Raw genomic sequence first — 12,404 nt, 5'->3', positions numbered from 1 at the left:
GAGCCTGGGGCCGCCCCCTTGTTTACAACCGTGGCGGGACGGCAGCACTGCGCTTGCGCCCCCTGGCTGGCAGCTCCGCCTTTATCGTCAGCGCCATGTGACTCAAAACTCTTGTGATCGACTTCCAACCACCCAGTTCTGGAAGGTGGTTACACCCAGTCCTAATCGGGATCAGGCACGGGCGCTACCACGGTCTGGGCCCAAGGGGAGCCTGCGATCCGGATGTGACAGGACACTGACCCGGAAGAGTAGACGGCGAGGGCACTGGGGCTTCGGCCATGGAGGGAGCTGGCTACAGGGTAAGCGCTGGGGAGGCCTTTCGCTTCTGCCTGTTGCAGAGCGGCCCGCCGTGGGGATCTGCTTCTCTCCGGGGCTGGGTGGGGGCTGTGAAAGACTTCCAGAGACTTAGCAGACTCGTTTATTCCATTACAAGTTCGCTGTCACCCCTCTTTCCTCTGTCCGAGGGGAAGGCTGCGGGCTTCCACACCCGCCCCCTGGGCTGCTGAGACGCCCCTGGGCCCCGCCCCCTCGGGGGTGCGCTGGACTCCCACTCTGAGCCCCCGCGAGGTGCCTGGCCCTTCAGCTTCACGGCTTTCCTCCGCGTCCCCCGCGCCCCGCCCTCTGAGAATAGCCCGCCCTCTCTCTCCGCCTATTGGCTACCACCGGGGCCCCGCCCACTCTCGCGCCTGCGTTTGCCTGCGCCCCGCCCCTCGCTGGCTCTGGTCCCGCCTCCCCGTCTGGCCCCGCCCCTCCCCTGAGTTCGGTGGCTCCCTGTCTGCAGGTGGTGTTCGAGAAGGTGGGCGTGTACCTGCACACCAGCGCCAGGAAGCACCAGGACCCGGACTCTCTCATCGCCGGTGTCATTCGTGTTGTGGAGAAGGTGGGCCGGTCGGGAGGTGGAGGGGTGTAGTCTGCAGGTCGGGCAGGCAGAGGAGGGTGGAAGCAGGTTTCTTTCAGGCCCAGACTCCAAGTTGGGGGTGATCAAGTTTGGGAATGTGGCCTGGAAAGTTTGGAGGAAAGCCCTCCTAACTTACCCCATGTCCCTCCTGTCCTCAGGACAACGACGTCCTCTTGCACTGGGCTCCTGTAGAGGAGGCTGGAGATTCCACCCAGATTCTCTTCTCCAAGAAGGTAGGCTTTCTCATCCGCCCTCCTCCACTTGCTTCTTTCCAGGTCTGGCCATTCGGAGTCATCTGGGGGACATGGCGGACCCATGTCCAGACCTTGTCTGTGGGGTATGTGCGTGTGGCCTTGACTTGAGTGTAGCTTCTCCGTTTCCTTCTCTCTCTGAAGTGGAGCTCTAGGTGCCAGCTCAGGAGCAGAAAATAGATCCTTTGAGACTCGAGGCCCTGGGGATAGCTGCTCTCTCACCACTTTGCTCTTGGGGGGGGCGTCCCTGCCATGGTGCCAAAAGACAATTCAGCCTGTGGACTTGGGTTTTGTGGATTCTTTTTTTTTTTTTCTTTCTTTAATATTTATTTTATTACCTTTTGTTGCCCTTGGTGTTTCATTGTTGTTGTTATTGATGTCGTCATTGTTGGATAGGACAGAGAGAAATGGAGAGAGGAAGGGAAGATAGAGAGGGGGAGAGAAAGACAGACACCTGCAGACCTGCTTCACTGTTGTTTTCGCCGGGCTAGGTTGTTTTCGCTGGGCTGGCTTCACGGGCGGGTAACAGATGACCAGGGACTCATGGTTGAGCTGTAGGCAGTATCTCTTTATTCATGCAGGACGCAGCACAATCTATACCAAGCTAAGCTAAACTCAAGGTAAAGTAAAACTCACAATGCTGTCTTTATATATACTTGCGAAGTAGGGTGGAAACAGGATGTGACATAGAGAGGGTGGAGAGAAAAGTGACTGGTGAAAATCAGAGTGTGACAAAGAGGGGGCAGAGCAGGCGAGAATCCTATCACTGAACCACAACTTGTTAACAGTGGTTATGTAAATAGAATGAAGTGGTTATGTAAATAGAATAGTGTTAAGCAGGGGGGATTTAAACCAAATGAAACAGAAGGGGTCTCATGCATACCAACACTTAACTGCTTGTAAGGCGACCCCCCTGCAGGTGGGGAGCCGGGGGCTCCAACTGGGATCCTTAAGCCGGTCCTTTCGCTTCACACCGCCTGTCTGTGTGTGTGTGTGTGTGTGTGTGTCAGGGTTATTGCTGGGGCTCAGTGCCTGCACCATGAATCCACTGTTCCTGGAGGCTACTTTTGTCCCTTTTGTTGCCCTTTTTTTTTTTCCTAATCATTGTTGTGGTTACTATTGTTGTTGTTATTGATGTCATGGTTGTTGGATAGGACAGAGAGAAATGGAGAGAGGAGGGGAAGACGGGGAGAGAAAGATAGACACCTACAGACCTGCTTCACCGCCTGTGAAGCGACTCCCCTGCAGGTGGGGAACCAGGGGCTTGAACCCGGATCCTTGCGCTGGTCCTTGCAATTTGCAACATGTACGGTTAACCCGCTGCGCTACTGCCTGACCCCCTTGTGGACTCTTAGTCCAGAAGATCTTGAAGGGGGTGGCGTTTCTTTATAAGCTGTCCTGCCCTCTTGTCCAGAGGGGGAATAGGCCCTGGCTGAGGACACTCATTCACTCAGTACTCTCTTCTTCCCTCTCCCCACGCCTTAAAGAACCTCATTATTCTCTCTCTGAAACTTTACTTATTTTCTTTAATAGACTAGAGAGAAATTGAGAGAGAGAGAGAGAGAGAGAGGCAACCACAGTACTGGGGAAGCTCTGTAGGTGGTGGAACAGTGCTGTGGTGTTTCCCCTTTTCCTTTCTCTAAATGAGAAATGAAAATGTTGGCCTGGGGAGGCTGCTCAGAGATGGGGTCACACGTAGATAAAGCTGTGGGTTCATTCCCTAGCCCCATGTTTAAATTTTTTTTTTTTTTTTTTGATAAGGAGGACTGGGGAGATAACATAGTTTAATCTCCAGCACCACCATAAGCCAGAGCTGAAACTAAACAAACAAAACTCATTTAGGAAAAAGAATTTGGGAGCTGAGTGGTGACATACCTGGTTAAGTACACATATGCACAAAGACCCAGGTTCAAAACCTTGCTCCCCACTTGCAGGAGATAATACTTCTCGAGCGGTGAACCGAGTTTGTAAGTGCTTCTTTTTCTTTTTTTTTCAGTTTTTTTTTAAACTTTAAAAAAAAATTTTTTTTATATTTATTTATTTATTCCCTTTTGTTGCCCTTGTTGTTTTATTGTTGTAGTTATATTGTTGTTGTTGTTGGATAGGACAGAGAGAAATGGAGAGAGGAGGGGAAGACAGAGAGGAGGAGAGAAAGATAGACACCCGCAGACCTGCTTCACCGCCTGTGAAGCGACTCCCCTGCAGGTGGGGAGCCGGGCTTCGAACCGGGATCCTTATGCCGGTCCTTGTGCTTTGCGCCACCTGCGCTTAACCCGCTGCGCTACAGCCCGACTCCCTCTTTTTCTTTTTTAAATATTTATTTATTTTCCCTTTTGTTGCCCTTGTTTTTCATTGTTGTAGTTATTGCTGTTGTTATTGATGTCATCGTTGTTAGATAGGACAAGTAGAGAGAGGAGGGGAAGACAGAGAGAGGGAGAGAAAGACAGACACCTGCAGACCTGCTTCACTGCCTGTGAAGCGACTCTCCTGTAGGTGGAGAGCCGGGGGCTTGAACTGGGATCCTTATGCCAGTACTTGAACTTTGCGCCACATGCACTTAACCCACTGCACTACCGCCCAAATCCCAAGTGTTTTTTTTTTTTTATCTTCTTTTTAAAAATTTTTTAAAAATATTTATTCCCTTTTGTTGCTCTTGTTTTATTGTTGTAGTTATTATTGTTGTTGTTACTGATGTCATCGTTGTTAGATAGGACAGAGAGAGAAACGGAGAGGGGAGGGGAAAACAGAGGGGGAGAGAAAGACAGACACCTGCAGACCTGCTTCACCACCTGTGAAGCGACTCCCCTGCAGGTGGGGAGCCGGGGGCTCCAACCGGGATCCTTATGACGGCCCTTGGACCTTGCGCCACCTGCGCTTAATCCGCTGTGCTACCACCCAACTCCCCCAACTGTTTATTTTTCTCTTTTCCACCTCTCTCAATTTCTCTCTGCCCTAGCCAATAAAATAGAAAGGGGACAAAAACAAACAGAAAGAAATGGCCATCGGGGAGGGTGGATTCATAGTGCCAACACTGAATCTCAAGCAATAACCTGATGGTAGAAGAAAATATTTGTTTTCCTTTAATTAAAAGAAAGAGGAGTGGTCCAGGAGGTGGGGCAGCGATAAAGCTTTGGACTCTCAAACATGAGGTCCCGAGTTAGATCCCCGAAGGTGGTATAGTGGTGAGCATAGCTGCCTTCTGAGTTTGATCCCTGGCAGCACATGTGCCAGAGTGATGTCTGGTTCTTTCTCTCTCCTCCTATCTTTCTCATAAATAAATAAAATTAAAAAAAAAAAAGAGGGAAAGAAAACGAAAGGAAGGAAAGAACAGGATAAAGAACCCCTTTATTGGAAGGCACACCCCTGTTATCTTCCCACCAGCTTTTGCAGGTGGGCCTGTTGTGGACCTTTCAGACCATGTAGTTCTGTGATGACGTAGAGCTCCACCTCTGCTTCTTACCCTTCGGAGGCCATTAATGTTTATCACACTGGTGCATCTGCCCTGCTCTGCTCTTCTCCGTTGCTGAGAACGTCTCTGCCTGTGACTACCAGGGCTTCTGTCTTTTCAGCAGGTTGAGGGAGGGTTGGGTTGCCCCTACTTGTCTGGCCACTGTCGCTAATACTGCCCTGACCCTGCCTGCTGTGTGGACGTGCAAATTCGTTTTTCTTGGGTACACACTAGGTGGCGGAATTGCTGACTTGCTATTGATCCCAGGAGATTTAGCTTTTTGAGTAACTGCTACGCGCAGTTTGCCCCGGCTGCTGTACAGCTGTACAGTTTGACGTTCTCACCAGCAGCAAAGAGGCTCCTCGACCTCTTCACCCAGCGCTTGTCTGGGTCATGAGCTTGCAGCTGAGTCACCTACATGATCACTGGCTGCGTATTTTTGGGCTGTCTCGCTGCAGGATGCCTGGCCGAGTCCCAGTTCCTGGCTGCGCTGGGCCAGCCTGTAAGAGTGTCCCCAGTAGGCCTCAGTTTCTTTCTTTGTCCAGCAGGACTTCCCCCCAGGTTGGCCTTGTGGCTTTAGAAACAGAATCTGCAGCCCCTCATTCTCCTTTCTTTCCCCAAGGAGACCACTGGCGGTGACCCCTGCACCTCTGAAGAGGAACCAACCTTTGACCCCGGCTATGAGCCTGACTGGGCTGTCATCAGCACCGTGCGGCCCCGGCCCCACTGCTCTGAGCCCACGAGAGGTAGGCTGGCAAGAGGCAGCCCATTAGAGCACCAACTTACCTGCGCTAGGCCCAGAGGCCCCAGGTTCAGTCCTGGGCTCCTCCACCTATGCCAGAACTCAGCAATGCTTTGGGCTTTGGTTTTTCTTCTTTCTTTGCTTCTGCTTCATAAGCAAGCGAATACAAATTAAAAAAAAAAAAAAAGTAGCTTGAGTCAGTCCCCCCTGGGGTGTGGATGGAGACTCCCTTTGCCTTTAGTTGTCATGGCTCCACGGGCTTCACTGCCCGCAGTCAAGAAGGATGTCAACACTGGCCTCCTCAAAGGAAAGTGGATGGGACTGTCCCCGCCCAGGTCCGCATCATCAGCATCATTGGGGCTATAGGCCCTAGGGTGATAGCAGCAGTGACAGACGATCCTGGAGTCACAAGAGCCACTTGGTACAGCAGAGGTCACCTGACCTCTCCCAGGAGGTGGAGGAGCCATCCAGCCAGACAGCACAGTGGTTATGGAGATAGATATTCATGCTTGAGATCAAAGGTCCCAGGTTCAATCTCCAGCTCCACCATCAGCCAAAGCTGAGCAGTCTCTGATAAAATAATTGTTGTGAGATAGAGGGGGCTACAGAGATTGCCTTAGAGCGATGCTTGTGAGCACTCTGTGTCCCAGGCTGAGACTGGGGTCAGCATAAGTCTGGTGACAGGCCTGCTTGCACCTGCCAGCCCCCTTTCCACCATCCAGGTCACAAGCAGCCATCCGCCTCCCACACTATATTCTGTGTGTCCTCCCCAGGCGCAGAGCCCAGCTCCCCTCGGGGTTCCTGGGCCTTCTCAGTGAGTCTGGGGGAGCTCAAGTCCATTCGCCGGTCCAAGCCAGGCCTCAGCTGGGCCTACCTGGTCCTGGTGACTCAGGCTGGAGGCTCCCTTCCTGCCCTGCATTTCCACCGTGGGGGCACTCGCGCCCTGCTCCGCGTCCTCAGCCGCTACCTGCTGTTGGCCAGGTGAGCCTGCCCTCCAGGCCAGCCTGGCCCCTGGGGCAGTGGGGGAGACCCACCAGGGCTGGTCTAAAGGGGTGGTGGTGGGAGGGGAGAGAGCGTCTTGGTTCTGCAAAGAAACTCTCATGCCTGAGGCTCCAAATCCCAGGTTCAATCCCTGCACCACCATCAGCCCGAGCTGAGCAGGGCTCTTTGTGTGGTGTCCTCTGGCTTTATATGTGAGGTGAGAACCCCCGAGTAGCCAGGATGCAGAGACAGGAAGGGGGAAGGTGTACGTGCTGGGGGAGGGCTGCCTGTGTGGGGAAGTCACCAGAGCTCCCCTGCCAGCTCCCCGCAGGACTCGCGCCTGTACCTGGTCTTCCCCCATGACTCTTCCGCCCTCTCCAACTCCTGCCACCACCTGCAGCTCTTTGACCAGGACAGCTCCAATGTGGTGTCTGTGAGTGTCCCCGGTGCCTGGCCTGCGGGCCCCAGCCAAGGGGGGAGGTCCCCATGCGGTGGAGGGATCCCTGACCACCGTGCCGCCCCATTCCCAGCGCTTCCTGCAGGACCCCTACTCCACCACCTTCAGCAGTTTCTCCCGAGTCACCAACTTCTTCCGAGGAGCCCTGCAGCCGCACCCAGAGGAGGGGGCCTCTCCTGACCTCCCCCTGCCCCCTGAAGATGAACCTGAGCCCGGGTTCGAGGTCATTTCCTGTGTGAGTACCAGGATGGGTCTCCACTTCCTTGATGTTGATATGGGCACTTGACTGCTTCCCCAGCCCCCCAGTTTCCTCCTCTGGAAAAGGGGTGATAATGTCTACCCCACCCCCAGATTCTACCAGGAAATGTACAGGAAGGGCCGACCTCCTGTGTATTTCGGGGGGGGGGCTCCCTAAAAACGAGCGTGGCTTGGTCACTGAGCCTGAGATGGGGCACTCCTTGTCTTGAGTTGACTTGGAGGTGGCCTGGGACTATTGGGGTGCTCTGGGGTCCCACACAGATAGGGCTCCCAGGACTCACTCACTTCATGTCCTGCAGGTAGAGCTGGGGCCCCGACCAGCTGTGGAGCGGGCGTCCCCGGTCACAGAGGAGGAGTGGGCCCGTCACCTGGGCCCTGAGGGCCGCCTGCAGCAGGTCTCTGAGCTCAAGGCGCGGATCTTCTCAGGGGTGAGGACCTGGGTGGGTGGGGAGGCCTGGGCAGGGCTAAAGGGCTGCCTGGAAGAGGCTGCTTTGAGCCACCTGCTCTCCATCCCTAGGGTCTGAGCCCTGGCCTGAGGCGAGAGGCCTGGAAGTTCCTCCTGGGCTACCTGAGCTGGGAGGGCTCGTCTGAGGAGCACAAGGCCCACGTCCGCAAAAAAACGTGAGCAGACACTGTGGGCTCTGATTCTCACCTCCACAGCCGCCTCATCTCTGCCAGGGCACTGTATCTGCCTAACTCTGCTACTTCTTGCAGATTTTCACTTATCTTTTTTTTTTTTTTGACAGAAATTGAGAGGGAAGTGGGGATAGAGGGTTGAGAGAGACCTGCAGACCTGCTTCACTACTTGTGAAGCTTCCCTCCTGCAGGTGGGGACTAGGGGCTTGAACCCAGGTCTTTTTCTTTTTATTATTATTTTTTTAATCTTTGATCACACATAGAGAAAGGGAGGGCTAGGATAGATAGCATAATGGTAATGTAAACAGACTCTCCTGCCTGAGGCTCCTAGGTCCCAGGTTCACCCCCAGCCAGAGCTGAGCAGGGCTCTGGTAAAAACTGGATGTGCTGCCACTCCCCACCCCATGCATCCCGCTCCCTCACCCAGCAGTGGACCCTGTGTCCCTGTGGGTGTACCCCCCTACCCTCACCCTCATGCTCTGTCTGGTGGGATGACCAGCCGTTAAGAAAACCTTGGTTGGGGGCTGATGGTGGCCCACCCAGCTGAGCTCACATCACCATGTGCAGGGATCTGGGCTCAAGCTCCTAGCACCCACCTGCAGGGGGGAAGCTTCATAAGCTGTGAAGCAGGACCGCAAGTGTCTCTCTTTTGTTTATTTACTTATTTGTTACCGGATAGAAAAATTGAGAAGGGAGGTGGGGAGATAGGGAAAGAGACAGAGAGAAGTTCTTCCTCCCTTCCTATTTCTAGCTCTATCAGAAAAGAAAAGGGGGGAATGGCCGCCAGAAGCGCTGGCTTCACCGTGCAGGCACTGAACCCCAGTGGTAGCCCTGTTGGCAGTAAAACACGTACACTTACCCTGGGCCTTTTGTGTCCCAAGACATGACAGGATGGAGGTCACAGCAAGTGGGTGTCCTATTCCCACTGTGTGGCCCGGAGGGGTTCCAAGGCAGTGACCTGGGCTGTGGTGGGAGGGGGTGCCCTCTCTCCTCGTGCCTCCTTGATGCTCTCCCTCACCCGCCCACAGGGACGAGTATTTCCGCATGAAGCTGCAGTGGAAATCTGTGAGCCCTGAGCAGGAGCGGAGGAACTCACTACTGCACGGTTACCGCAGCCTCATCGGTGGGCCAGGGGGACTGGGGTGGGGGGTGAGGGCATTCTCCAGTCTACCCCAGAGCAGGGGCAAGGTCTTGGGGCGTGGGGTGGAGCCAAGAACAGAGCAAAGGGAGCAGAGGAGGGAAGCTATGCCCTGCCTGCCTGCTCTTCAGTCTCCCCTTTAGTGAATGGGCCACTTGTCCTCGACTTCTGGGAAGGTGTTTCTGGAAGTCGCCTGCTCCTGACTGCCTGCAGTCAACCCAGGAGAGGAGTGGAGGCTGGTTTCAGGGGCATGAACAGGGTTCCTGACCCCCACTCCCCATCCCGCAGAGAGAGATGTGAGCCGCACCGACAGGACCAACAAATTCTATGAGGGGCCGGAGAACCCGGGGCTGAGCCTGCTCAATGACATCCTCCTCACCTACTGCATGTACCACTTTGACCTGGGTGTGCACTCTCTGGCAGGAAGGGGATGGGGCCTGGGCAGGGGACCTGGCCTTCCCTGTGGGTGAGGTGGGGTGGGGCTGGCCTGGCCTCTGAGCCTGTGTCCACCACCCCAGGTTACGTCCAGGGCATGAGCGATCTCCTCTCTCCAATCCTTTACGTCACCCAGAATGAGGTGGATGCCTTCTGGTGTTTCTGCGGCTTCATGGAGCTTGTGGTAAGACTTGAGGGCACATACCTCACCAGGCCTTGCGGCCCAGGCTCAAGTCCTGGCATTGCTCGGGAGGTGGCATGGTGCTGGAGGAAGTTCTGATGCTGCGGTGTCTCTCCTTCTCTTTTCCTGGAAAAAAAAGGAAAAGAAAAAAGATGGCCCTTAAAGAAGGGTTGGATCGGTGAAGTTGTGTGCAGGCGTAAGGCCCTGAGGCTAAAAAAGGCCTCAGGGAGCCAGCTGCTCATGTGGCCCTTCTCTCACAGCACGGCAACTTCGAGGAGAGTCAGGAGACGATGAAGCGGCAGCTTGGGCAGCTCCTGTTGCTCCTCCGGGTGCTGGACCCCCCACTCTGTGACTTCCTGGGTGTGTGTCTTTCCTGATTCGATGGGTGGGTGGAGGAGAGTGGACCCACAGACCCTGCAGGGGGGCTCTAAGAAGGACCACATGCGGTGTCCACATCTGGACATGACAAACAGTCCCTGCAGAACCCTGGGCCTGAAGCCGATCCGGGAAGATCAGGGTTGCGGGTTGGGGTGGGTCCTTAGCAGATGCTGGCGCTTGGCCTTTCTGCACCCTCCAGGCTCCATCGCTCCCATGCTTCCTGTGGAATTAGAGCTGAGCAGGGCTCTGGTCTTTCTCTTTTTATCTCTCACTCGTTAAAGTAACATCTTAAAAAGAAAGATAAGGAAATAGGCAGTAGAAAGAAATAGCTCAGCCTCCTAGAGCTATAAAACTTGTATACTCAAGGCCCAGAGCCTGCTAGTTTAGTTCTGGCATAATCTCATACCAGAGCTGAGAAGTTTGCCAGTTTGCCCATCTCTACCTCCCTCTGTCTTCCTCTCAATTTCTCTCTGTCTTATCCAACAACGATGACAATAATAATAATAACAAGGGCAACAAAAATGGGGAAAAATGGCCTCCAGGAGCAGTGGATTTGTAGTGCAGGCACTGAGCTCCAGGGATAACCCTAGAGGCAGAAAAAAAAAAGTAAACTGACCTATTGCATATTTAGGGTGCTTTCAGTTTTTTATCATGATAAACATGCTCAAGATGACCCCCAAGATTCATTTTTGTGAGAGAGAGGAGCTGGAAATTGAACCTGGGACCTCAACCATGTGAGTCCTCTGCTGTGACCACTGCACCACTTCCTGGGACACTCAGGAGAATTTCTCTAGGTTAAAGCCCAAGAAATGAACTTGTGTCCAGCATCATATATGTAATTTTTCCTTCTTGCCGGAGCATTGCTTGGCTCTGGGTTATGGTGATGTTGGGGGCTGAGCCTGGGGCTTCTGAGCTTCAGGCATGAGTCTTTTGCAGAATTATTATGCTGTCTCCCCCCTCCCCTTTTTCACAGCCTTTGAATTTCTGCTCTCCCATCACTGCTTTCCTGAAAAGTAGACCAGCTTCCCCTTTTGCTCAAGGTCCCGGGGTTACTGGGGACTGAATAGATTCCTTTTCTGCTTTTCCAAAGCCTTGTTTAGCTCTGGCTTATGGTAGTGCCAGGGGTCAAACCCAGGAATGACTGGGAGTTTCAAGCAGGAAAGTCTATTGTATAAATGGCACACAGTGCTGCTCTTCCTGCTTCTGTGCTTGGGGAAGGTGGGAATCAAGGGGCCAAGTTTGTTTGGTGTGGAGTCGGGAGACAGGTGGCAGGCCAGGAGTTATTGTGGACTAAACTTTCCTGCCTGGCCTCAGCCCTGACCCACACCACCCACTAGGAGTAGGGACACTGAGTTGGGGGGGGTTAGTGACTTAAAAGCAACCCACTTGTGCCCCCCCCACCCCCTCCACAGACTCCCAGGATTCTGGGTCCCTCTGCTTCTGCTTCCGGTGGCTTCTCATCTGGTTCAAGAGGGAGTTCCCTTTCCCGGATGTCCTTCGGCTGTGGGAGGTGGGCCAGCCAGACTGGGTGGGAGGGCTGGGAGTAGGATGGGGGTGTGGGGCAGAGCTGGGCTGCCCCTTGGACCAGGCTGTGACATCCTCCCCTTACCCTGGCACCCCTAGGTGCTGTGGACAGGGCTCCCAGGCCCCAATCTCCACCTGCTGGTGGCCTGTGCCATCCTGGACATGGAGCGGGACACCCTCATGCTCTCAGGCTTCGGCTCCAATGAGATCCTCAAGGTGAGCGCAAAAGCCCCCAGTGCCACCACCTACACCCCAGCGGGGGCCCAAAGCATGGCTGACACGTGGCCCCCTTTCCCCCCAGCACATCAATGAGCTGACCATGAAGCTGAGCGTGGAGGACGTGCTGACTCGAGCAGAGGCTTTGTACCACCAGCTGACTGCCTGCCCGGTGAGCCCTGCCTCCTAGAGGCCCTGCCCCTCAGTCACCTGACTTTCAGCTGACAACCATCCCCTCTACCCTCCAGGAGCTGCCCCATAACGTGCAGGAGGTCCTGGGCCTGGCACCACCCACTGAGCCCCACAGCCCCTCACCCCCCATTTCCCCACTGCCGCTGTCGCCCACCCGGACCCCACCTGCCCCAGCACCTCCCTTGGACACAGCCCCGCAGCCAGACAGCAGCCTGGAGATCCTGCCGGAGGATGAGGAAGAGGAGAATGCCCACCCCTGACCAGGATCCGTGGCTGCCTGGCACAGGCACTTTATCGCCCAGATTGAGGATGGAGCTGGGGGGCATCCCTGCCACTAATCCCCGCAATCTCCGGGGCTGCTGTAATTAGGCTGACACATTAGACTGCCACATGGACTCCAGCCAGCTGCCGGTGGGTGGAGGGCAGAGGCTGTCACACTGCCTTGGACCCAGCTGGGCCCAGGGTGAGGACAGGCTGCCCCGCTGTCCTCTGTCATCCCCACTGTCAGCGAGACCCCAGAGGAGGCTGGGCTCCCTTGCCTTGAGGGAGGTTGGGGTTTTTGGAGGGGGGAGGGGCCCACAATAGCCCTCCCCTCAGTAGCTGTGTGCTGAGGGGAGGAAGGATAATAAAGTGTTTAACCTGTGGAATGGGCTTTGTGATTTGGGACAT

General features: G+C 54.7%; 1 protein-coding gene across 1 annotated transcript; it reads left to right on the top strand.

Moving 5' to 3' along the window:
• Window positions 1-102: 102 nt before the first annotated feature.
• TBC1D17 (TBC1 domain family member 17) lies at window positions 103-12,382 on the top strand. The gene is made up of 17 exons (XM_007536244.3): window positions 103-299; window positions 782-880; window positions 1,057-1,131; window positions 5,220-5,343; window positions 6,113-6,320; window positions 6,642-6,753; window positions 6,851-7,012; window positions 7,335-7,463; window positions 7,553-7,656; window positions 8,700-8,794; window positions 9,098-9,214; window positions 9,328-9,428; window positions 9,686-9,785; window positions 11,216-11,313; window positions 11,427-11,543; window positions 11,629-11,715; window positions 11,792-12,382. Exons 1-17 carry the CDS (start codon window positions 279-281, stop codon window positions 11,993-11,995), a joined length of 1,953 nt encoding a protein of 650 aa, XP_007536306.1. The 5' UTR covers window positions 103-278; the 3' UTR covers window positions 11,996-12,382.
• Window positions 12,383-12,404: the final 22 nt, after the last annotated feature.

Source organism: Erinaceus europaeus, chromosome 2, assembly GCF_950295315.1.
Source record: "Erinaceus europaeus chromosome 2, mEriEur2.1, whole genome shotgun sequence".
Taxonomy (NCBI): Eukaryota; Metazoa; Chordata; class Mammalia; order Eulipotyphla; family Erinaceidae; genus Erinaceus; species Erinaceus europaeus.
This window is presented reverse-complemented; position numbering and strand designations above follow the sequence as displayed.

Coding starts and splice junctions, on each gene's coding strand:
- TBC1D17 (XM_007536244.3), top strand. CDS start 279: ATGGAGGGAGCTGGCTACAGG. Junction 8,795..9,097: donor CGGTTACCGCAGCCTCATCG/GTGGGCCAGGGG, acceptor CCCATCCCGCAG/AGAGAGATGTGAGCCGCACC. Junction 9,429..9,685: donor GCGGCTTCATGGAGCTTGTG/GTAAGACTTGAG, acceptor CTTCTCTCACAG/CACGGCAACTTCGAGGAGAG.